Below are 25,765 nucleotides of genomic sequence, written 5' to 3'. Positions count from 1 at the left end.
GCAGATTTTTTTTTGCAGTCACCCAGACAAAGTAATATTGAATTGAACCTATGGTTGACGATATATTCCAAACATTTACGTTGATACGAAATCTTACTAAAAAACAATTATTAATCAAAGTTTACTTACCTATCTATCGAATCGTAAACAAATTCGGAAAAAACACTGTTATTTTCACAGGTAAATAAATAAAAGCGCGAAGCGTGAAATCACCGGACCTAGTCACATGAGTCACAGTCAGTCAGTGCGAAAGAATAGTTTTAAAAGTTTCCACTGTTTCCATTGTTCACCGCTCGCGCGACTGCAAGACCGTGCAAGTGCAACTAGTGCAAGCAACGGTTCATTTATTGGCGTCTGTACTCAACTTGCGGCATTCATTATTCATTAAACTTAATCAAAAGAAAATACAAAACCGAACAAGTGCGAGTCGGACTCGCCCACCGAGGGTTCCGTACTTTTTAGTATTTGTTGTTATAGCGGCAACAGAAATACATCATCTGTGAAAATTTCAACTGTCTAGCTATCACGGTTCGTGAGATACAGCGTGGTGACAGACGGACGGACGGACGGACAGCGGAGTCTTAGTAATAGGGTCCCGTTTTACCCTTTGGGTACGGAACCCTAAAAAAGTACCTATATGCGTAAATAATTTACCCCCGGATAAAAATGACACAGTAATGGTTTTTGAGCGCTCAATTATCTCAATATAACTGATGCAGTGCAATGAGTAGTATAGATAGGTACAGACTAAAAGAAATGAATCATTACACTAAAAAAATAACTACTAGGTATACTATCAAACTAAATAACACCGTCATTCCAAGGTAACAAGTCTCATTTTGCCACGACTATTATAATAAACATGATGGTGGATGTAACGTCAAAGTGTCAGTGCAAGTGTCAACTTGGGTTCGTTCACTGCGTTCCTAAATAATACGAATTGCATAACTAAACTTGTCCAAAATTCGACTAGCTTAAAAAGTCACAAAAATTGCCTCATGATCGAAAGTCACGCACATGTCACACGAGAAGGCGAAAAGTCACGAAAAATGTGACTTTTGTGACCATCTGGCAACTCTGAAATCACATGTCGTACTAACTAATTACATGTAAATATCGAATTCGCTGAATATGTGTACATACAAGAATCGATCTATCCAATAAAACATGCACTTACATAGATAATTAGTGCAATTGTGAAACCTATTGTTATGAATGTTTATGTCATAGTTGCTGTTTGTTACACTCGTAGTTATGTCACTTGTGTTATGTCGTAGGTAAGCTTATAATACAATATTATGCCATTTTGTAGTTCTGTAGATTTTTTATATATATATATCTCCTATTTTAAAGACCTAACCGCACCAGATACCTGTATAGCGAGGCTCCGACTCTCTATGAACCGTAAGAGCAATTTCACATTCTCCGATCCGACATTGGGTGACCCCTGACTAAAGGCAGCTACTAGAGAGTGCCCAATGACATTAAAGTCTTAATTCTTTTTTTTTTAAATAAACATTTCATATAAATATGAAAAAAGCACTTTCAAAAATTTTTGTTGGTTGTGGTCATTTCCGCTAACCGATATCGGATCGGAAAATATGAAAATGCTCTAACGATGTGCCATCTGCAATAGATACAATTCCATACATTACTTAAACACAAGGATTTGCAAGCGCGTGTCTTCGGAGCGAGCCGGAACCTTGGCTGCTTCTGCATCTTATGTACTTATGTTGCCTTATTAACGGCGCCTTTGACTGCCGTCAGAACAATGTTTTTAAAATCTTACTGTGCATAGAGTCAGGTCTACCATTGTTCCTGATACCATCTCATTCTGAAAGATGCGAGTATCTACTTATTTAACAAACAAATATTCCCAACAATATTAAGTCTGTGCCCTTTATCCACATGTGTATGAATCGTTTCAAGCGTATATGTGTTTGTTGCAGGCGTGCTGGTGGTGAACGTGACGTGGCGCGGCAAGACCTACGTCGGAACTCTCCTAGACTGCACACGCCATGACTGGGCGCCACCACGGTGAGTTACCATTTTTATACGGCCGTATCCATGCCGTGAAACAGGTAGAAGGCGCTGAATTTAATAGGCGCGTCATTTTGGAAAATACTCATGGGAGAAACGACGGATGGTGCCCTCATGGAGTACCTACATTTATCAAAATACAATGTTCAATTCAAAAAATAGAATAAAACTGAGTTGTATATGATGATCGCCACACTCGGCATGGCTTGTCCTGTGGGACTTGTGAGAGAAAGTAAATTTAGGACCTCTAAGGACCCTAAATATTCTCAGAAGGAAGTGAAGGAACCCAGTAAATAAAATGCAAGTACCAAACGCGCTCAATTTACCTAATAGTTTGTCTAGTCAGCATTTTATGGTTGAATTAAAATCCAGTTTCCAACGGGAATTTGTTTAAACGCCATAGCGCGGTTCCTCCTGACCTAAATGAGCTCACTGGTTGGCTGGCGGCCAGAATTATTCCCATTTTATTACACGACTGGTCTAATAGGATCTCTGATAATGTACTGTTACTAGGAATCTTAAAGCCACAGATATACTGGTTTTTATGGCGCTTGGTGAGCGATGAGGATAGGATGAGGTTAGGCTTGCTTGCGCAAATATGCTTGTTCTGAGCCCAAGTCAATATGGATAATATGATTGGGCGAAATAGAAGATAGCTTGGAACTTATTGGTTTTCAGCAATCTTCCAATCTTGGAGGCTTTGTTGCCAGTCCATTAAAAAAATATATTGAAGAATGGGTCTTAATACTATTTGAAATAGTTACGGTTCAAAGAGATGAAAAAGTTATTTAAGCCCAAATCGGGGCGCAGGGCCCGGCGCTAGATAACATTTGGAACTCGTAAAGAAGCTGGGCTTAAAAAAGGTTAACAAATCGTGGGACCGTGACCGACCCATTTTTAACAACCTGTGTATTCCCATCCGTACATCTGAACTAGAACCAGTATGTGTGAGCTAAAGATTTTGTAAAATATATGCGTGATTGGGGAGCGACTTATGTTGGTTAGTTTGCGCTCGGCAAGATTCTGGAATAGCAACTTAAGATCCGGTTTGATTTTTAAAAATTTGAGCGCAACTTGACTTGTATTTACAAATATTGTATCTTTTCCTACATATCCTGTGAGTAACAAACAACAAATCAATATAAAATTACGTTAAGGTTTTGAATGTTCGAAAGCGCCTCCACAGGGCATCCATTTCGCCCGAAATCTCAGGGGCACCTTTAGCTGATATATTGTATGGACACAGCTCAGGAATGCGTTGGTGTGTTACTAAGTAGTTACGCGAGATGATATTGATATTTGGATCGTTCTTTTGATGTTATTTTGTTTATGTATGTATAAGGTGCAGGGGGCAATTTAGACTGCGGGATAATTAAAACTACTTAATCGAAATATCTTCCATGTTTTACATTATTAACTAGAGTCACGCACCGCTGCACCTTAGTAGTAATAAAGTATTTTGATATTAGAATGCTTCGCAAATGAATACTTCCTCTAAAAATACAACGAGTACGACGACGCAATACGTTACCAATTATTATTTAATTACCGTCTCTACACGATGTGTCAATAACATGTTTTTGTTAACATAAGTACGTCTATTCTCCTATTAAGACATAACGGCCTTTTTATCAGATGAACTTTATAGGTACTTAAGATGTAAAAACATTCTGAAATAATTAAACAACAAAACAATTATGTTATTTATAAGTGCACTCGCCGTGCAAAGGGGAGTGAGATAAAAATAACAGGCCAAGTGCGAGTCTGCCTCGCGCGCGAAGGGTTTCGTACCATTACGCAAAAAACGACATAAAAATCACGTTTGTTGTATGGGAGCCCCACTTAAATATATATTTTAGTTTGTTTTTAGTATTTTGTTGTTATAGCGGCAACAGAAATACATCATCTGAGAAAATTTCAACTGCCTAGTTATCACTGTTCATGAGTTAAAGCCTGGTAACAGACAGACGGATAGCGGAGTCTTAGTAATAGGGACTAGGGACCCGTTTTTACCCTTTGAGTAGGGAACCCTAAAAAACATGGCTGTCCTTAAAAAACAATATTGGATGCGAATCCGCATGTCGCTGCGGTGCGCGAGCGGGACATTGCTATAAACGTGCATAGCGCTGTCTATTGCTCACACACCGCGTAGGTGCGTTTGTGCGCAACGTAAAAAAACGTAACATATAACAGTTTTCGTGGGGTCGGTAAGTTTTTCATTAAAATCCACCTGGTGCTCAAATTACACGGGAGTTAATTTATCAAGGCTTAGCGCGACAAGCGTGCTTTAAAATAGGTGCAGCTAGGGATGCCACGTGCCTGGAGATGTTCCTTAGTAGGGAATACATATTTCCGGTAATCCAGGTAACCTACTAAGGGGAATATTGAGTTATTTTAATTCTCTTCATATAAATGTATTTTTTTAACGAACCATATCGTTAAAAACGTGTGTAGGAATGATGATTTTATTGAATGTGTCTATGTTTCTATTTGTTCGAGTTGATGTGAGTATGTTAGGTATACTCGTAGTTATTTGTTAGAATTATCCACATAAACTGCTTCTAATTATCACAAATAAACTGTAAAATATTACTACTAGAAAGTAGAACCTCAAGCGTGGTGTGTCTATTTAAATTTAGTGAACACTTATAAAATAATATTTTATTAATAAAAAAAAAGATTGTGTTTCCATGAATTTATCGGTTATCGTATTCAATGTCTCTATTTGGGGGATTAATTCCGGGAACAGAGAAATTTTCCCGGGAATATGCCAAAGGGCACATCACTAGATGCAGCCGACCAGGCTCCCATAAAATATAAGAGGATAATAACGTAGAGCTCTTAACGTTCTAATTTTACTAGAGCCGTAAAAGATTTCTCTGAGCCCTTGCCTGTGGGGATTAAAATAATACCTGCGTAATAAATTCCTGCTTTGTAGCTTTGAGATAAGTAGACTATCTGTAATGGCATGGTTGTAAAATTATGAACATAATTTTGCCTAACTTAATAATAAAACATTTTGTTTCAAATAATACATTCTAGCAGGGCTTCTGCCTTGTTATCGTTTCACATAGGTATATAGACGTGATATGACGTCGTTTGTAATATGTCAGTGTAAACTCCATATAACGTCACCCGATATAACGTTTCACTCCTTATAACATCGTCATTTTTGGTACTAGTTGGTTTACTTTAATTATAGAGAATATATTTACCGAAAATTCTCTATAACGTCAAAAAGTGTCCCGTCCCTCAAGTGTCGCTATATAGAATTGATTGATGATTGATGCCTATAGATTGGAGTGCACAACTGCACATATTAACCATGCATTATTAAATATACTGTAAACCCTTTATATTTCCATCATAATAAGACAACTCTTTCTTTTTTTCTAGATTCTGCGACTCGCCGACGGAGGAGCTAGACGCGCGGACGCCGAAGGGCCGCGGCGCCAAGCGCGGGCGCGGCGCGGCGCCCACGGACATGACCAACTTCACCGAGACGCGCTCCTCCGTGCACAGCAAGCTGCGCAACGGCGGCGCCAAGGGCCGCCGCGCCCTGCCCTCGCCCACGCCCTTCACGCCGCCGCGCCCCGACAACAAGAGGAAAAGAACATCGGAGGCCGAGGAGCGCCCGCCGACGCCTAAAGCCAAGCGCCCGCCCCCCACGCCATCCTCGCCGCCCCCCGATCCCGTCCTCCTGGAGTGCCCCGAGCCCAACTGCTCCAAAAAGTACAAGCACGCGAACGGGTTGAAATACCACAGATCGCACGCGCACGGCTCGCCGGACGACGACGACAAGGACGGCTCGAGTTCCGAGCAAGAAGAAACCCCTCCCGAACCGGCGTCGCCAGCGCGGCCGCCTTCTGAACCCGCGACCCCAGCCACTCCTGTCAAATCACCAACTCCTGCCAAATCCCCCGACGCGAAGAGCGAGAAGTCTCCGGAGAAGTCCCCCGAGAAGCCGGAGGTGGAGTCGCCGGCGCCGCGGTTCGCGGAGGAGTTCGCGCCGAGCCCGCCGGCCGCGCCGCCCGCCGAGCGCGTGCCGACGCCGCCGCCGCCCGCTACGCCGCCGCCGGAAGCTTTGCCTGCGCTACAACCTACTCAATTTAAGGTATGACTGGTTCAATAACAAATTCATCTATAATCCTTACTATATCTAAATATATTTATGCATCTTTTTAGAAACGATAAGATTGCTTTGGATGCTTTCTTAATCTATAACAATGTACTAGTACTAACAGTGAGCTTTGTGCTAATAGCAACACTCTTATCCGACCATCAGTGGACCTTATGTTACGTCTTTGCAATAAAGTTTACCTATTGTCAGTTATCAGTGAACGATGGTACCTAAGCTGTTTCGTCACGAATCTAAAAGCAAACAATTTATCGCTTCCAGGTCAAACCGCGCTCAGCGCTAATGCCAACAGAGGAAAGCCAACGCAAGTCCGCCGAATCCCCCGACGAGTCGCCTGGCAAGCGGCGGCGCCGCTCGCCGACGCCGGGCGCGCGTTCGCCCGCCTACTCCGACATATCCGACGACACGCCCGCGCCGGAGGGCGTGCCCGACGCCGACGCCGAGCACAGGCCCTTCCCGGTTTATCATCAGGTTACATTTCCAGATATTTATATCCCTAGTAGACAAGATTGGCATTTAAAATTGGTCTTTTTGACACGGTGGAAGGATGTAATCCTGAGACGACTAAATTAACTACATTATATTGTATTTACTAGGTACATGAAATCGCAATAGTTGTTTCTGATGATTCCTTCCCATGAATATTTGGTTCATTGCAATGAAATTAGTGAATGTAGATGTCTTAAAGTTGTCAAGTTAAAAGTAACGAATTAACTAATGTAGTTGACGTAGTTTAATTCTGATTTTAATAACAAGTCTGATAGTAGAAGAGCCGGCCGCAAATTTTCTAACCGACTTGATACCACGATGAAATGCACAATGGTATCCCATAAAAGTGATGCTAAGACCGAATTCGAAAGTCTGCCACGGCGGAACTTGCCGAAAGTACGAAAAAGAAGGCCACTTCCGGTGCGAAAAAAGGGGGCTTATTTAACCCATCTGATACCGAAATAATAGTAATGGCAGCAGTTAGTAATTTACATGTAGACACAGAAAAGCGAAGTATGCCAGTATTTTTTTTGCCGGAAGTGCTTGGCAGACGCTCTCAAAGGTGGCCACCAGGACCCCTAATTTAACCCATCTGATACCACCATGAAACCAATTCCAGTCGGTAGGTATGAACCCTCACGTCAGGAATATATAAGTCTGCCAAGGCTTTTCCTGCCGAAACACCTTGGCAGACGAGATTATGTGAGCAAGGTAACCATCGGTTACCGTACAATAACCCATCTGATACCACCATGAAACCAATTCCAGTCGGTAGGTATGAACCCTCATTTCAGGAATATATAAGTCTGCCAAGGCCTTTCCTGCCGAAACACCTTGGCAGACGAGATTATGTTAGCAAGATGTACATCAGTTACATGAAACCAATTCCAGTCAGTAGGTATGAACCCGCATTTCAGGAATATATAAGTCTGCCAAGGCCTTGGCAGACTTGACTTGGCAGACTGGACTTGTCAAACAAGGTATCATTGGTTTCATGGTGGTATCAGATGGGTTGATGTAGGGTAACTGATGTACACCTTGCTAACATAATCTCGTCTGCCAAGGTGTTTCGGCAGGAAAAGCCCTGGCAGACTTATATATTCCTAAAATGGGGGTTCATACCTACCGACTGGAATTGGTTTCATGGTGGTATCAGATGGGTTAGTGTAGGGTAACCGATGGTTACCTTGCTCACATAATCTCGTCTGCCAAGGTGTTTCGGCAGGAAAAGCCTTGGCAGACTTATATATTACTGACATGAGGGTTCATACCTACCGACTGGAATTGGTTTCATGGTGGTATCAGATGGGTTAAATTAGGGGTCCTGGTGGCCACCTTTGAGAGAGTCTGCCAAGCACTTCCGGCAAAAAAAATACTGGCAGACTTCGCTTTTCTGTGTCTACATGTAAATTTCTAACTGCTGCCATAACTATTATTTCGGTATCAGATGGGTTAAATCAGCCCCCTTTTTTCGCACCGGAAGTGGCCTTCTTTTTCGTACTTTCGGCAAGTTCCGCCGTGGCAGACTATCGAATTCGGTCTTAGCATCACTTTTATGGGAAACCATTGTGCATTTCATCGTGGTATCAAGTCGGTTAGAAAATTTGCGGCCGGCTCTTCTACTATGAAGAGAAGGAGGCGCATTTGTCACCTAGGAATAATTAGGAAAGTCTATTACAAGCTGAAAGCCGACCATACCATACCTACTAAAATACGTATCGGTGTCGAGACACAGCCAACTGAGAGGAACACTTTTATACCACATAAATATAGAAACTACGATTAGGTCTTTGAGTGTTTTGTGCTCAGATTGATCTCAATAACAAAGTGTCACCTTGCAGTACTACGGCCAGCCGCCGTACCTGCCGCCGACGCACGCGCCGCCGGCGCCGCCCGCCGACAAGGGCAAGGAGGACCTCGGCAAGGACCCCAAGTCCGACCTCAAGGTACACACCTTGAGGAATATATATATTTAACTTATTGGTTCTTTGTAGGAGTCGACTTCTGTATTCATTCTGTCACCTGTGTCCTCAACGTCACCACCCTCATCGTTGATATAATGTATTTATTTTACGCGCGGTTCCTTGGGTATTGTCACTCCATATTTGGTCCAACCATTTCAGTTTTACTTCTTTGTATGCTTATGCTATACTTACAATCCTTACTAAACTTCGGGTTTTAGGTATTCTGCTGAGGAAATGGTGGTAAAAGTGTCTCTTCTTTATTTGATATCGTTAATTAATACCCATTTCATTGTTTCTGCATCACCTTTCCTTGGCAGTATACGATGTGTATTTAAAAACGGGCGTCTCTATGAAGCTATACGAGCTATATAAACTCATGTCAAACGTTCCATTATTTTCAGGACGGCAAACCCGAGAACGCTCCCCAGAAAGTACTTCCGCAGCACTTCTACCCGTACAACTACGTGCCGAATTTTCCTTACAACGTTGAACCGGGCGCTCCGCCGGGTGCTCCCCTGGACGACAAGGGGAAGGAGTCCGAGCGCAAGACCGCCAGCCCCCTAGACAAGGGGAAGGGGGGCAAGGAGGCGCCGCGGCCGAATGATACGCATCAGATCTTGAAGGAGAGCATTGAGATGAAGGCGCAGATGGGGCCGTATGCGTTCCAGAGGCCGCCGCATGCGAGAGAGGAGGATCTCAGAAGGTATGTTGCTTACAAATATTTTTATAAGATCGTTGATTTTTAATGGAAACAACAGTTTTATGATGGGAATTTCTCGTCTCTCAATGTCCTTTAATACCTACTTTGTAAATTTTACTGAAATTAAAACGATTATAACGAAACTGCTCTGCGCCCAGAATTGGCTTTGCGAATTGTTCCCTCATTGAACCCGCTCTATTACCTACTACGTAATGTTCGGAAGCAGTTAGAGAATATTTCGTCAACATGTGCATTCGCTGCGCTGTCGACAATTCTAGACACCTTTGACTTAGAACGCACTGCGATTCAGCTCTTGCGGTTTCAGTCTAATTTCTTGCGGTTTCAGTCTTACAAGTGCGTGCGCTTATGAAGCATGCCGCACGTTACACTTTTTGTGGTTCGTAACCGCAAGAAATTAATCGCAGTGCGTTCAAAGCCCTAAGGCTGATTTAGACGGTGCGAGAACTCGCATGCGAGTTTCATTACATTGCGGTATTTGATTGGTCGTCTGAATTGGATGCAACCAATAGTCCTCAATGTAACTAAAATCGCATACGAGTTCACGCGCCGTCTAAATCAGCCCTTAGGGAGAATATCATCACCATGTACCTATCGTTCCTCATTCCAGATACTACATGAGCCTCGAGCAGCGTCGGAAAGAGTCGGGCATGGACGTGAAGCCCCCCGGGGCGGCGGCGGGCGCGGGCGGGCGGCCGCCGCCCAGCGCCAAGCCGCCCAAAGACAACCCCGACAAGAAGGACGACGTCAAGGTCAAGCAGGAGGGGCAGAAGCCCACTACTGAGACGCAGGTCAGCCATTTGTTCTCTGGTTTTTGTTCGCCAGTGGTATAGAGTACTCTGGATCCTTAGCAGAGCTCATCTGTCGGACTATAAGAAAGAAAACGATTTCAAAAAATCTTTATATCTTGTCAATTTTTTTCCCAGTGGTCGAACTTTTGAAACCGCTAGTATATTTGGAAATGTTTCTTGTTGCCAAATAGGCAACAAATAGTAGAGTATATCTTATCTTATTTTGTTTGAGTGCCCTTACGCCCTTAAACATACACTTAAGGGGCCCACTGATTAACAGTCCGCCGGACGGTATCGGCCTGTCAGTTGTTCGGAGCTGTCAAAATTTTGTTCTAACTGAGAGGGCGATACCGTCCGGCGGACTGTTAATCAGTGGGCCCCATTAGACGTCCCCAAGACCAAATCATTTTCATGTAAATTATGGAGGTTGATGACACTATCAACCTATTTGGCTACAGATAGCCGTAAGTGTCAAAGTAATTGTTGGAATTGTTCTGTGTCTTTCTTGTCTCTGCCTCCTGTGTTCTTCTACTTGTACTGTCCGTTAGCAAAAAAATAACATTAGTTATGATGTTTCAGGGCCCACCGCCGCCTCCGACATCGCAGTATTACCTGCCGTACATGCAGGGGCCGCACTACGGGGCACTGCCCTTTGACCCGGTAAGTTATTTTAACTTTACGTTTTAGCCGCTTACACAAGAAAGCTGCTATCGGCAGGAGAATCCTCCCACGTTAACCAGTAAAATCTAAGCATTGTGAAACACTGCCAAGTAAATTACTGTTCTTGTCCTTCCTTGTTCTTCAGTTCAGTAGGTAACTCAAAGGCGCCCTCAAAGTAATCTAGGCTAACCAACTGGGCTTTATGCACTATTCACATGAAACAACTCGAGTCGGAGCGTGCCTTACTGTGAAATCAAAGCAAAATGACCCTTCTATATAGTACTTAGGGCCAGTTGCACCAACCACACTTAACAGGCTGATCAACATCACTCGACAGAGTACTAATGAATATTCTCATACAACAAAATTTTACGAACGTTTTAACGGTGACAGACAGTTTGGTGCAACCGACCCTTAGGCCCAGTTGCACCAACCACATTTAACAGACTGATTAACGTCAAACAGCAGGGAAGTATGAAATTTCCCATACAAATAAATTTAGCGAACGCTTTAACGGTGACAGACGATTTGGTGCAACCGACCCTTAGGGTCAGTTGCACCAACCACATTTGACAGACTGATCAACGTCAGCCGGCGCGCCCCGGCGCCTTACTATGAAATTTTCCATACATAAAAATTTAGCGAACTCTTTAACGATACGAACAGTTTGGTGCAACCGACCCTTATTCCTTTAAATGGCAGCGCTGATGGTCGAGATCCGTCACGGGCGCGCATTCTGTGCTCATTGTGGACGCGCATTAGAAGTCAATCCCTGAGTCGATCGTAGATATCGGTCGGTGGGTGTATGTTGAGGTATTCCCTCCCTTGTGCAGGTGTACCGCGCGCCGCTGAGCCCGATGCTGGTGGGCGGGTTCGGCGGCGGCTGGAGCGTGCCGCGCTACCACGCGCCCGAGGACCTGTCCCGCCCCGCGCCCGGCAAGCTGGACCTGCTGCCGCCGCACCAGCCGCAGTACGCCTACCCGCACCAGCAGCACAAGATACACGAGCTGCAGGTACGGATGCCCGTCTCATGGCTCCTCTACACGATGGCCCGGCGCTGGACCAGCCAGATGGCCATGCGATGGTTACGGCTCCTCTACACGATGGCCCAGCGATGGTTGAGAGCACGCACTATGGAATGGGCCACGTGTAGATGCGTACTCACCATCGCTGGCCCACTACCTTTAATGCCCGCCGCCCCATAAGCAATCCGACACCAGTACCCTCTCTACACGCTGGCCCATCTTAGTGGGTCAGTATGATGTCCCATTGTGTAGAGGAGCCATGACTCTTCCCGACATTTTTAAAATCTTGATCGTAACTGCGTGACGCGGCGCTACGCTCTACTAGCAGGGCGGCGTTTTGTGTGTGATGAATGTTGCATGCTGCATACACAACTCGCGCGTCCCGTTCACATAGTGTACTTATTTAATCTGTATTTTGGGTGCACAGTACGAGACGCCTACGAAATATCATGGCGATGGCGCGATGTCTCGGAGATCACTAGTTTTTTGTCATATTTTTTGGTGTGTTGCGTAGACGTCACGTCAAACATCACCGCCAAAGAATAAAGTAAGTATATTAGGAAATCACCACGCTCTCTTCCAACCGACATAATTTTTTATCATCTTATTAGATTTTTTCTTAAATAAAATTTCAATATATGTATATTATTATCCAGGAGCACGCGAAGCCCCCGGCGGCGAGCAAGCCGCGGCCCGAGCCGCCGAAGGAGCCGGCGCGCTCGCCGCCGCCGCAGCGCCACGTGCACACGCACCACCACACGCACGTCGGCCTCGGCTACCCGCTCTACCCGCCGCCCTATCCTGGTCAGTTCTGAACTCCTGGTACCTCGTTCTACCTTCATTCAAGTCTCCTCTCATTGTAGTGGACGCTTTGAGGCCTTTGAGCTTCCCAAAATAATAACTAATAATGTTAAGACAACGTGCGCGCCGAAAGTCAGCCATCTTGGCCTAAAGCATTTCTGATTTAAAGTTGACATCGACTGTTCGCGCTATTGTATCAATACCTAAACAGAGCGCTCTCGCGTCTTACAGTTTATATACGCACGCTTCCTATTGGAGAATTCACTCCTTTCGTCTTCATATTATTGTCATTATGTTGCAGCCGCGGCAGTGCTGGCCAGCACGCAGGCCGTGGTGAACTCGTTCCCCACGCCGCCCAAATGAGAGCGCGCGCCCTAGCGCGGTGTCCGGCCCGCCTGACCCGCGCCCGCTCCGGCCTGACCGCCGGACCTGGACCCGGACCCGCGCCGGACCGGGCCGCACCCCGGACCTCCCGCGGTCCGACCTCCCGAACGTGACTAGTGAAGTGACCCGCGTACCTTGAACGCTATCGAATTCGTATAAATTTAACCGCGCCCGTAGCCGTTTTCGTGAACTCTCGAATTCGAATCTAATCTCTATGCCTGTAGCCATAATTTGAACACTGTGATCTCGCGTAACCCACAAGATGTGTATGTGATGTGCGCTTTGAATGTTAGAGTGTGTCCGAACCGATAGTTACCTGAATTTTTTTATAGTCGGAGCGAGTGTTATCGAAGACTCTCGGTGATCGTGTCCCGGCGAAGGATGACTGACGCTGCCCGCCACTTAATGTCTATACTATACTTTGTTTTATATGTTCACTAGTGCGAGCACAAACTAGTTTTGTAAATATTAGTGTTATGTGTAAATTACCCTACGATCGTTAGAGTTCCGAGAGGGATAATAATGTGTAATATAAACATCGAATTCTCCGATTCTCCCACTGGGCATTGTACTGATGTTGAAGCCCCTTCTAAATTGATATCAATGCGAATACAGGTGGCCTACCGCGAACCACGTTCGACGTGTTGCCTCCTTGTCAAACTTACGTACGAATTTACAAGTGCGGCAGAGAGGCAACACGTCGAACGTGATTCGCAGTAGGCCCTCAGCATAGTAAGATCTACAACTGCATTCCACGATAACGAAAGCAAACGTACCTAGTTGTAATGTTAGTTTACTAATATTTAAGTAATATAGCGTAAGTTCAAAGGCGTCAATGTGATCATTACAATATGAGTCGTAGAGTGCACAAATCGTACTGTTTCGATACTTAATAGTGAGTATGTAAGCATCCTATAGGTCGTCGAGTGTTCGAGCATCGCTGTGCGTGTATGTCTGGCTTATAATATAGGAACCGTAACAATCTCATAGTCCGTGGCCGATACAAGGGAGTAGTAGCGCCGTAAGCGCGGAATATGAACATTTCGTGTCGATAAAAGCATTTAAACGGCATAAACCTTATATATAATTTGAAATAGTCTTCCAGTTGGTTGATTTGAAGTATTGTTAACTGATTAGTCCTACTTTCGCATTTCTACGTTTCTTAAATACTAATACTGGATATGAGGCAGCCAAATTATCGACGCTTTAACTCTACACGTGCTAGTTTAAATCAAGGTGGAGTGACTTGTAGAGCGGTTCGAGTCACGCGAATCGATTGCATTTCAAATATAAGTAGTGAACGTTTATAACACATTAGAGATTGAAGTAAATATAGTGATTTGGTATAATTTCATGACATTTTAGTCAATGTACGCGTGTACCTGTCTCATAATTAACAAAAACCTATATTTGTATAAATGCTGGGCCTAAAAACCTGTTTTTTATTGTGGTAAGATGAGCCAAGTCTGCTAGAGGTTAATTTTGTAAACCAGTGTTTTAATGCCTACTTAATCCTAAAGGGGACTGTTAATGCAATCAACGGAAGGCATCCATTTGATTTGTTTTCATATGCAGGACATGAGGACACACATGTGTGTTAAACTGACTCAAATATGTATTCATATTGTTAATATGTGTGCGCTCATATCGATATAAAGTCAACTATGCACATTTCACAACTCTACAAGTACTCAGGGCATACTGAAAATTCCTGGAACACTTAGAAACTCACTCACTCACTTAGAAAATCGTCTCATATATCAGAATCCAGAAACTTTCAGTATGGCCCATGTCAAGTGAAAGCAACAGCTCGAACCATTATACAATATGTTGTTCCCTAAATTAACATGTACATTTTGGATCTAGGCCCAATGTAAAGTACATGTTGTTAAATATGTATAATAAATAATAAATCAGATTTTGTTTATGTAAACATTGTAAACTATGTTTCATGTAGTATTCTTACTTGCGCTGTCAAGTACTTACAGAAATCAAAACACAAACCATGTTCAACCCTTTGTACGATATAGTGAATAAAGTCACGATCTAACCGATAGGTGTCCACATTATGCGATGACAAAACACAGGTATGTATTTATTTACTTACATCTACCAAATATAAGCAGGTCTTCCTTTTACAATAAGCCACTACATTTCTAAAGTGAGGTTCGAATACCCTCAATTCCTCAATAACAATATTAAACTATATTAGTTTAATAGCTGTAGAATTCGGCAGATGTAACAAAGACTCATACAAAACGGAACTGAAACATTGTTAAGATTTTCTTGTTAGTCTGTGTCCCCTTAGATGGTGATTGCACAGATCGGATCCTTTAGTTGATTGCACTCTTTGGTAGTAGTTAATACTATAAGTATCAATAGTATTGAGTAGAATAACGGAGACATGGCATTCATGATCTCACGCAAGCTGCCGATGCCGCGGCAGACTGACTGATAACTCGTGCCCACGCCGAGACGACAAAATAACTTGTAATAAGTGAAAAAGCTTGATCGTTCGCTTGTTGTTTTATTTGATTTAACACATTCAGTGCCGAAAACCCGACTATCGGGTATTTTATGAGTTCGTTCCCAGGCCGAACGACCCGATAGTCGGGATCGTGGTACTACTGCTTTATATGACGAAATTTTTGTGGCCTGGCGCGGACGCCTTGTTTGGCTGGGTGGCAGTGAATGTATTAAGAATCCGGTAGCTACAATATTGTTGATTGATTAATGAATGAAGGTTTATAATTATAATAATCAAGCTTATCCATTTTATAATAAGAAGAATAGTGCCCGATATTGTATGGTGTTTCAATTGTAACGATATGAAAATTGTAGTAATCAAAATTGTGTACGTGAGAAACAAGTTTACAACATATTGTAATGTTGTGACGTCATTAGCAAAGGTTCATCAATTAATTATAAAGCTTTTCCATAGTAGGTTGTATAGATTTTGGTACGGTTTGAACTATTATTTTCGTTGAGTTGAATTTAGACAAGTGTTTGCCATTTTGGTCACGAATCTAATATTTCTACCGCAACTTGAAAGCCATCGCTCAAGGCAACTTTTTGCAGTTATACATACGGGGTATAGTCATGTTCGACCTACCCATTCATCTGTTGACGCTTGGAAGTCACGCTTCCATTGAGTAGTGCTGTGGTATTGCTGCAAAAAGCTGCAGTGTGTGCCAGCCTTCGAGCAACACGGAAGGGAGGCGGCATTCGCACTATTTCCCCTCTGCCGAGGTACAAGATTAGCGCGTCAATCTAATCTAGCGCGGGTAATAAAACTAGTTGCACTTGGATTTTTCACTAGACCGAGTCCAGACGCGCGCGTGAACACTGCTGCACAAAAATGCCTGTTTGCTCGGTTTTTTGTTATAAAAAGAGGTCGGGGACATCAAATTTACAAAAAGAAAGTGTTACATTTCACATGTAATATTTTTTTTACATATCATACGTTTAATTACATTCAAACACAATTATTATATTTTAGTCTCATGTAATTGTTGGATTTATCGATTTTGCTCGCTCAGTACAAATTGCGGATCGGTCGAGCGACAAATCCGACTTCTCATCTCTCAGAATACAATAACATACTTCAACGAAAATGTGTTAGTGTGCGTGTTGTGACACTTGTCACTCGTTCGTACACAAAAAGAGATCGAGGTTTGCAAGATTTGTCTTTGACGTGTGTCATTTTCTATGTATTCGTGTCGTCATTACAGATTGGATTTTGTATGCAAGTGTGTGAGAAGTGCGACTGTGTGCACCTTTCCCCCCGCGATAAATGGCAGAAAGATTTGTACGATGAGATATCGCTTGGGCCCCTCCCTTCCGATGTGTCGGAAGCCGGTGTTGCTCGAAGGTGCCAGCTCTAATAATGAAAAGGATCGTTAGTACTGATGACGTCACAAGTAGGATAGTCGTCACGTGTGGGCGCGAGCGCATCGCAAACATTACGCTTCGATAATTTAATATTAACAGTACGAATCGCGACTTGGTAAGGAACATGATCATTGTATTTATAATGTATCGATATACATATAATATGGACATTTGTGTATTTTTTTGATGTACTAAAGCCAAGTTTGATTTTTCTTAGAAAAGAATTCGAAACATTAAAAAAGGAATAATAAAGATAAATTATTTCTTAGAAAATGGGTTTTTATTTACTTTAAAAGGTTCTTACAATGCTTAATAAATACTAAGAAATCTTAGATTATTGTCAAAATACATTGCCTTAATGTTAAAAATTGTGATGTTTGACTAGGAACGAGTTTTAAATAGGTACATACAGTTAAAAGTGCACGGTAACTTATAAGTTATTGCATTATTTACAAGTTGTTGTTATTAAGTACAATTAAAGCTTAATTCTTAAGTAAAATACAATAGTGGCAGTAAAATAAATAACTAGCAAAATTAAAGGGGTTAATAATCTCTTATTACCTAACACTAGAAGGGCTTTTTTCGCACGTAGCGATTGTCACCTTGGCTAGGCCGCCTGCAGTTGTTTCGTCAGTGAAATGTGTTGCTAATAGTAATCGATAGATATCGATTAGGAATATCGAGCGAGAATAGAAACGCAGTGTGACCTACTCGTAATTAAATACTATGACATAACATCTTCACTGCACTTACTCAAAAACTTACAAATTATGCTAAATAATAAAAAATAATCACTGTTCACAGTAAAGCTTGTCCTTTGACGTTAAAATAAATACTGTTAAGTTTTAAATTCGAAACTAAAGCTACATTTTTGACTGCAACCGACGACAGAGCGATTTGACTGTAGAATTCGTGAATCTTTTTTATGACACTTAATTCGACTGAGTATAGGAGGCAAGTATGCCTTTGTCTATAAAAATGTTATGTCCTATTTAGGACACGTTGTCTTATGCAACCATATAGCAATAATTTGCACTGGTTGTCGTATGTCATATGTTTTATTACTCAATGGTAATTATACAAACATTTTCTACGCATTGAAAAGTTTATAATTTTCATTGCACAAAAATAGGAACATTACGTATTTTTATTTAAAATAATTGACAACGATAACCGAATTACAATTAAAATTGGCTTCAAATCTAATGTCACTCTTTCAAACTGTAGCAGTCAACAACTCACTCACAATCACTAACCACTCACATGCTTGATATTTTTCAGTGACCTCTATTATTATAATAAAATAAGGGTGACAGCTGGTAGCTACAGTTACCAAAAGCAAGTGAGTGGCTAGGCATATCGTTGAGTAGGTACACCTAAGCCCTAATCTATATCATCAGGCCGCAACTGTCTCTCGCCTTCGTTCAAAAATATAAGCATCGCCTTGTACAAAAGGTACAACCCCAGCATCCGTCTATCTTTCAACGGCCAGGACGCCGCGACGCCGTAATAATTACCACTTTTTAAATTTTTCAAATTCGGAAGACCTAGAACATCAATCATGGCCGCCTCGTATGTGTAAGCTTCTGCTGGGATGACGTTTTGAAAAATGTGGAGACAGACGACACCAACCTTGTCTGACCAGATGTCGAGGATGTGCTGGACTTTCTTGTCGTTGGAGGTGGTGAAGTCGCGCTTCCAGAGGGTTAGGGCTTGGTACAGGTGGGAGTATGGGCGGGAACGTTTACCTGCAAAGATTTGCATTCATTTATATTTATATTTAAACATGGACAATAGAAAATGTTAAAAGTACTGGAATTGACATTAAGATGGTTTACGTTATATGCAAAAATGTCATCATAAAGTAGGTACTATTTGACCGACTGCAACAAGGCCAACCTACGCGCGTGAGAATGATTTCACTATAAAATAAAATTAAGTTCCTAAAATGGTTTTACGCGATGGTTCTCCAAGTTCTGAGTCCGAGGAGAAAACTACTAGTAGGTATTGGTTTTTAGCACTCACCTTTTCCAACATAAAATATCGAGTTGACAAAGGTGACCCAGGAAATATGATGGTTCTGTGATCCCGCTTTGGCCGGTAAATTCTGCGTTAGCCTGGGGTCCAGTAGTAAATACGTGAAGGAAGTCTTCGCCGTGCCTTCTCGCCATTTCTTGTTGGAATTGGTAAAGTCCGTGCGCGCTTTGGTTTCCAGCTCTATGTATGGTGCTAGGTTATTCATCCAGTCACTTGTGCGCAAGGATTTTTCAAGTTCTATACTGTATGCTGAAACATTCAATAAAAATGTTTTAAATATAAGCCACTTTTTCGTTGCAAAATTGTTGAGTAACGCAACTAACATTTTTCTAGAAGAACTTTACAGAGAGTTTTACTTTTAAATTTAGTTAATTTCACTACCATTGTTATAAAAAATAAATTAACAAAATCTAAAATTTCTCACATAACTGAAAATAAATCAAATAAAAATGACATTGACATCAGTCAAAATCCATAAAAAACCTTTTTGACTTACTTTTGCCCTGCTTGTTGACAACAATTGGTTGTTTCTTGAGCGCTTGTAGTTTCTTCAAGTAGAGAGTTTTGGTTCCTTCCTGAATGGGCCCAGGTTTGAATCCCAGCTTGACCAGTTCCGCTCTGAGGGTGTTACTGTCGTAGACCACGGAAGCTGGTAATGAGGAAGCTACGGATACTATTGTCTGGTCCGGAATTGTGTCAGCTGCTTCGTCTACTGGAAGACTGTAAAATAAAGAATGTTATGATGAAGAGTTGATCATATAAATAACTTTGCAGGTACTATTTAGTTACTATACTATTATATTACTTATTTGTATTTCTGGACAGGGCCAGATGAAGAGAAAAATAAAGACTACGCAAAGTCGACTCGGTTTTAGTACAACCCATGGGTCCCCTAGGTGACACTGCATCAATAAGCAGTTCCCTTCTGACACTGTTGCCTTTACAAATAACCTGGCCTTGTTCTCATAAGCAACATACAACACAAAGAATGTGTACTTACACAACAGGCGAAACAAGTAGCCTCTTCTCAATCAACACCACATCCTCCTCTTCATCCTGATATTTGTACTCTTCTTGCACATTTGCTATAACTATACTGCCTCCTGAGAAAATGCTGCTCACACCACTGCTGGCCGATGACCTCCTGGTATTCATGGCCCCTATATCCGTGTCATTGTGGTTAGACAACCACTCATTTGTCTTATTCTGAACCACAATCAACGCCTTGTCCATTTGTGAATTATCTTCAGTCAATAATGAGTGAGAATCATCTAAAGTCAATCTTCGCATATCAGAACTTAGTTGCGACTTACATTTCTTCAAACTCGTCTTTGTTTTATAATTTACGTGTGTTATACTATTAGGCGATCCGGGCAGCGAAAAGTTTTCGTAAACGCTTATGCGTTGTTTTTTATAATCTTTAGCGTCTTGGCAAGAGCATTTTTCTTCAACAGTGTCTTCGAGTCTTTGTACGCCGCTTATTTCTATTTCCACTGGTCTGCTGGTGCATGTTTTGTAGCTTGTCCTAGTGTCATTAGTTCTATCCTTAATGAGATCAAGGTTTTTGGTGAGATCAGTGTTCCATGGCGCTGATTCGTCTTCTAGCAGCTGTTCTCCGAGTATTGTGGGGTAGAGGTTGTTCATGACGAGGCTGGTCTTCTCGCACCAGTCGCGGACCATCTCAGACCTCCTGCAGGTGGACACATGGTGGAGAGGGTTGCCGATGACGGGCTCGTATTCGGCGACCACTTGGTCTGTCGTCATTAGCACTTTATCTGAAAAAAGGCATGGGAAAACATAAGTGTAACTACATACACAGTTAATACTTTCTTATTTAAAGACATGACTAAGAGACTGCACCTGAACCTAGCTGGAATGAGAAAAGTGGGCGTACACTACAGACTCCTAATAAAAAAAACCGGCCAAATGCGAGTTGGACTCGCGTTTCTAGGGTTCCGTACATAAGTCCGACTCACGCTTCATTGCACATTTTTAATAGGTTTTCCTGTCATCTATAGGTAAAGAACTATTTTGTGTATTTTTTTCAAAATTTTAGACCCAGTAGTTTCGGAGATAAAGGGGGGGAATGGTAATTTTTTGGCTATTTTCTTAAATAACTTCGAACCTATGTATTTTAAAATTATAAAAAAAAACATGTCCATCTTTGGGTCACTAATTTACATATGTGTACCAAATTTCAACTTAATTGGTCCAGTAGTTTCCGAGAAAATAGGCTGTGACAGACGGACAGACAGACAGACGCACGAGTGATCCTATAAGGGTTCCGTTTTTCCTTTTGAGGTACGGAACCCTAAAAACTGTTGGAGCTTTTGAGTGAAATGTTCATTGAATGAAAAACTGGAATGGAACCAAATCTATGCTAGTCTTTTATACTTTTTAGGCTTGAGTCGGTCCTGAACTAAGAACTATTAAGAATGAAATCCCATCAAGGACCGAAAGGAACTAAATCTTTTTGCACGCTCTTAATCGGTCTTTAGGTCCTTTAGTTCAGTGGGATTCGAGAGCGCTTGACTGAGTGAAACGTAAAATGGACGGAACGAAACGGTTGTCAATGTCGCTGGCACGAGTGTGAACGAGATGAAAGAACGACGTAACACTCCTAAGCCCGAAAATATGAAGGAAAAACAAATATATTTCGACATATTTGATATTTTTTAATTATGTTAAGGTGTTTTAATTTTTAATATCGACACATCGTATCGTACAAGTTGAATTGTATTCAGTTACCAAAGATTGGAAAGAAACCAATGAAAAATCGACTCCTATTCATTCCCGGCTCTCAACGACCGAACTGAACTAAAGGAACTAAAAGACCGAACTAGTTCGTTTGACCGATTGACCGAGAGCGGAGCGCTCTCTGAAGTGACCGAGCAGGCACAAGCCTAATACTTTTAAATATTGGTTCTTACTTTAATCTCTTGCTTGTCTTATGCTTGCATTTTTACTGAATTTATCAGCATAATTTATTATATTTCTCTGCAAAATAACTTAGACATATTTCAGAAATAGCATTGCTGATACTGACCTAAATCTAAGGTATATGCGCAAGGTGATCCAAAGTTATCATCCAGTTGGTCCACCACATTGTGTAGGTAGTCATACACCTCCCACTGTTCCTCCCGAGCTGCATAGTCGAAGGCCGAGTGTCCGTCCAGGTCGAGCCGGGAGGGGTCTCCTCCGCAGCCAAGGAGGAGCTTCAGGTTCTGCACTCGGCCCCATATGGCTGCAATGTGGACTGGGGTCACACCATCGTCAGTACTGTAAAATAAAATTGTATATTTAATACAGTGTTATGTAAGTTTCTCTGAGGAGAGACCCTAACGGAAACACATTTGTGCACAGCCTTTAAAAAGGCCTCATGGGTCCTCAGAAGTCGATGTGATACAGTTTTAGACTAACATTTTTAAAAAACAGGACAAGTGCGAGTCGGACTCGGCCACCGAGGGTTCCGTACTTTTTAGTATATGTTGTTGTAGCGGCCACAGAAATAAATACTCTGTGAAAATTTCAACTGTGTAGGTTCACGGTTCATGAGATACAGCCTGGTGACAGACAGACAGACAGACAGACAGACAGACAGACAGACAGACAGACAGACAGACAGTGGAGTCTTAGTAATAGGGTCCCGTTTTTACCCTTTGGGTACGAAACCTTAATAGGTACTCAGTACTAAATGTATAATTAAACCAAGAGAATAAAATCACAAGGAAAACTTTTGTTTTATTTTATTTAGTATAATGTAGATGAGATGACTATTGAGAATTCCCAACAAAATCTACATGTATGATCAATCAAAGTTGAGAACAACGGCTAAGTGTAATCCTTATACAAAATTAAAATAATTTTCAGTGTGGTGCGGAATCTATCCCATGTTATAAAAATAATAATTTTACGTTGCTCTTGGGTGACCTCCACTCAAGGGGAAAACGATACAAACATAATATATGAGTCATACAATATGCTAATAACCCTCCAGTTAATAAGTATTAATAATAAACTTTTTGCTACATAATACTGATCCAACACTGGTGAGTGTAGCTTGTTTAAATCTCCTTTACTAAACAGTGTATTTTAAATTTTAAATGTTGCATAAATTGTTGAATCATGAGACTCTTAGGTAATTGATAGGTAAATGGTTGTCACATGTATAGGAAAAAACGGGCCAAGTGCGAGTCGGACTAGCGGACGAAGGGTTCCGTACCATTACGCAAAAAACGGCAAAAAATCAGGTTTGTTGTATGGGCGCCCCACTTAAATATTTACTATATTGTAGTAGTAGTAGTAGTAGTAAACTCTTTATTGTACAAATATACATATTAAAAATAACATACAATTAGTAAGAAGTACAAAGGCGAACTTATCCCTTTGAGGGATCTCTTCCAGTTAACCTTTGAGTAGATATAGGTAGTATTGTTTTTAGTATTCGTTAATATCATCTATGAAAATTTCAACTACCTAGCTACCTACCTATCATGGTTCATGAGATACAGCTTGGTGACAGACAGACAAACGGATGGACAGACTAGGGTTGCCAACTTTTTTTTGGTGGAATATAGTATTTTCCAGAATAAGGCATCATAAATATAATACATTTCTAAAAAATATAGTACTTTTAGATAAAATACTAAACATGAGTGTAATATACGTTTAATCAGAAATACTTTTAGTATTTTAGCGTACTGTATATTTTTCCAAAAGTATATAGTACAGAGAGCCAAAATATAGTACAATACTATACACCGTGTTTTTATTGAATTCCGTTAACTTCGGGGTATAGTTTAGTACATTTATAAGAAGTAAATGGCATAGTTAATTTTCAAAAAAAAATTTTTTTTGTTTTCTTTTTTGTTTTTTTTTTTTTTGTTTAAAAAGTAATTAAATGTAGCATATAGCGTTGTTGTAACACGGGCATTACATTTAACTCAACCAAACAATTGAAATCTGTGACATATCAATGTCATTTCGTACATCAATCGACCGAGATTGTACTTAAGTTTAGTAGCAAATGTATGAACTCATTCTAAACACTAATCAATATGTAAGCCGGCCCTAAGGCAAGTGTACACGCTTGTAGAGGCCTTATAGGAAAAAAATAAATTATGGATTATCTCCGAAATGGACTTAATTAGAACATCGGTGTCTTTGAGAAAGTTACTTGATTTAAGCTTAGGAATGCACCCTTGAAATTAACGGAAATCAAAAAAAACACGGTGTATAATATAGTATGGTTGGCAACCCTAGGACAGACGGACAGCGGAGTCTTAGTAATAGGGTCCCATGGGCATAATTGTTAATGGAGAATTATCATATAAATGGAAAAGAGTATAGGCCTATGTTGGAGCCTGTGAAGGAGAGCTAAAAATATTAACACATTCATTGCCATCCAGTCAAACAAGACGTCCGCACCAGGCCACAATAATTTCGTCATATAAAGCAGTAGTACCACGATCCCGATTATTGGGTTGTCTGGCCTGGGAGTGAATAGTCGGGTTTTCGGCACTGAATGTGTTAATGAATTAGCCTATTAAGGCTATTTGCTTTGTATAGTAAGATTTTTATTTTTATTTGCTTTGTATAGTAGCAGAGAAGGCTTGGGTCTGATAGTCCCAGGTCTACCTTCCCATACAGATAAACTACCTAGCATAAAAGCAATAAATTCAGATTTTACAAATACCTATTTAAGTCTCCTCAATTCAGAAGTCTGTTAGGGACGGTGTTGTTTGTGAGAAGCAATATAAAACAGTGGCACTTACCATAAATTGGGATCACCTCCATGCTTGAGTAATACTTCTGTGCACTCTTTTGATTTCTCTAAAGGCTCAATACCAACAGCCAAATGTAACACACCAATGCCTTTACAAGGTAATATCACATTTATATCTATTCGATTTTCACTTAGGAAACTCTCCACTGACCTGCAAAGTGTAAATATATCCACTAATTTTTTACCACTATAGAACTATAATTGCACTAACATGGATACTGATTTTATTACTATACCTCGAGTCTCCACTCTGTATTAAATCGTACAATTTGAAGACATCTCTATACGACGAACCCATGGCTCTTCAAAAGTTGATAATGTTGATATGAAACTACTTTTTCGCAATTAGTAGTCATCGGGTCTGCACCTTGCAACCGACCATTTCCTCTGCGGCTTCCGCTCGCGATATCACTTCTATATATAGATCTCGCTGTTTCTTCGATATTGCGAAATTTACACTTAATTGTATTGGATCACTGTGGTTCAAAATTGCGCAAGTGTGACTCACATTGTTGTTTCGTTTGTTTTGCTTAAAATTTTCAAATTAACGTCACCCTTTCACTCAACCCTTTGTTTACGTTTAGCACGCTAGTAGAGCTGAGCGTTTTTTTCCGTAAGTGTTTTTAAAAACACTTTCTGGTGCTGTAACGAAATAACAGTTTGTGGCAGGAACGACAAACTGTTTTTATAAAAACGATGACAAAGAGGCGGCGACATACGATAACATAGTCGCGCATAACGGACGCAACTATCGCAAAGCAAAACGCAGCTCTAAAACTGTTTTATTCGTTTTCCGATGAGCAGGGACAGATATAGGTTATTGGCTAACGAAAGAGCGAGATAGAGATAAAAACGAAACGAAACGGATTGAGCTTTGTTCAGGTAGACGCTAGGCACGCTTTTTACCAGGCCATTATATTCAAAAACTTTAATGTTCGTTAGACAAATAAGCGCTTTATTTTCTAAGCATTAGGGTTTAAATTAAGGAATCTTATGCGTAAATTTAAAGCAAGTAGCGTCAATTGAATAACATGAAAAATGA

The 25,765-nt window shown here is 41.3% G+C and overlaps 2 protein-coding genes and 1 long non-coding RNA gene across 6 annotated transcripts in view; 2 read left to right on the top strand and 1 right to left on the bottom strand.

The window, feature by feature from the left end:
- Positions 1 to 14,722, top strand: part of LOC134798312 (zinc finger protein 608-like) — a 180,236-nt gene extending 165,514 nt beyond the window's left edge. For all 4 annotated transcript variants that reach the window (XM_063770717.1, XM_063770714.1, XM_063770716.1 and 1 more), the window contains 11 exons: positions 1,950 to 2,037; positions 5,437 to 6,154; positions 6,440 to 6,649; positions 8,509 to 8,613; positions 9,033 to 9,334; positions 9,960 to 10,140; positions 10,720 to 10,800; positions 11,634 to 11,813; positions 12,482 to 12,629; positions 12,928 to 13,625; positions 13,739 to 14,722. In XM_063770717.1, the coding sequence (XP_063626787.1) occupies positions 1,950 to 2,037; positions 5,437 to 6,154; positions 6,440 to 6,649; positions 8,509 to 8,613; positions 9,033 to 9,334; positions 9,960 to 10,140; positions 10,720 to 10,800; positions 11,634 to 11,813; positions 12,482 to 12,629; positions 12,928 to 12,989 (2,075 nt within the window). In that variant the 3' untranslated portion in view covers positions 12,990 to 13,625; positions 13,739 to 14,722. The remainder of the gene's footprint in view (positions 1 to 1,949; positions 2,038 to 5,436; positions 6,155 to 6,439; positions 6,650 to 8,508; positions 8,614 to 9,032; positions 9,335 to 9,959; positions 10,141 to 10,719; positions 10,801 to 11,633; positions 11,814 to 12,481; positions 12,630 to 12,927; positions 13,626 to 13,738) is intronic.
- A 42-nt stretch (positions 14,723 to 14,764) lies between these two features.
- On the top strand, positions 14,765 to 17,174 carry LOC134798336 (uncharacterized). The gene is made up of 2 exons (XR_010145175.1): positions 14,765 to 16,198; positions 16,882 to 17,174. It is a non-coding gene; the product is annotated as an uncharacterized LOC134798336 (long non-coding RNA).
- Positions 17,175 to 18,155: 981 nt separating this feature from the next.
- LOC134798313 (ankyrin repeat and LEM domain-containing protein 1-like) lies at positions 18,156 to 25,309 on the bottom strand. The gene is made up of 7 exons (XM_063770718.1): positions 24,960 to 25,309; positions 24,713 to 24,874; positions 21,985 to 22,217; positions 19,939 to 20,713; positions 19,435 to 19,658; positions 18,927 to 19,187; positions 18,156 to 18,649 (listed from the first exon to the last, which is right to left on the bottom strand). The coding sequence occupies exons 1-7, from the start codon at positions 25,019 to 25,021 to the stop codon at positions 18,285 to 18,287; spliced, it is 2,082 nt and encodes a 693-aa protein (XP_063626788.1). The 5' UTR covers positions 25,022 to 25,309; the 3' UTR covers positions 18,156 to 18,284.
- Positions 25,310 to 25,765: the final 456 nt, after the last annotated feature.

This window comes from Cydia splendana, chromosome 16, assembly GCF_910591565.1.
Source record: "Cydia splendana chromosome 16, ilCydSple1.2, whole genome shotgun sequence".
NCBI lineage: Eukaryota > Metazoa > Arthropoda > Insecta > Lepidoptera > Tortricidae > Cydia > Cydia splendana.
The sequence above is the reverse complement of the archived record's forward strand: the minus strand, read 5'-3'. Positions and strand labels throughout refer to the sequence as shown.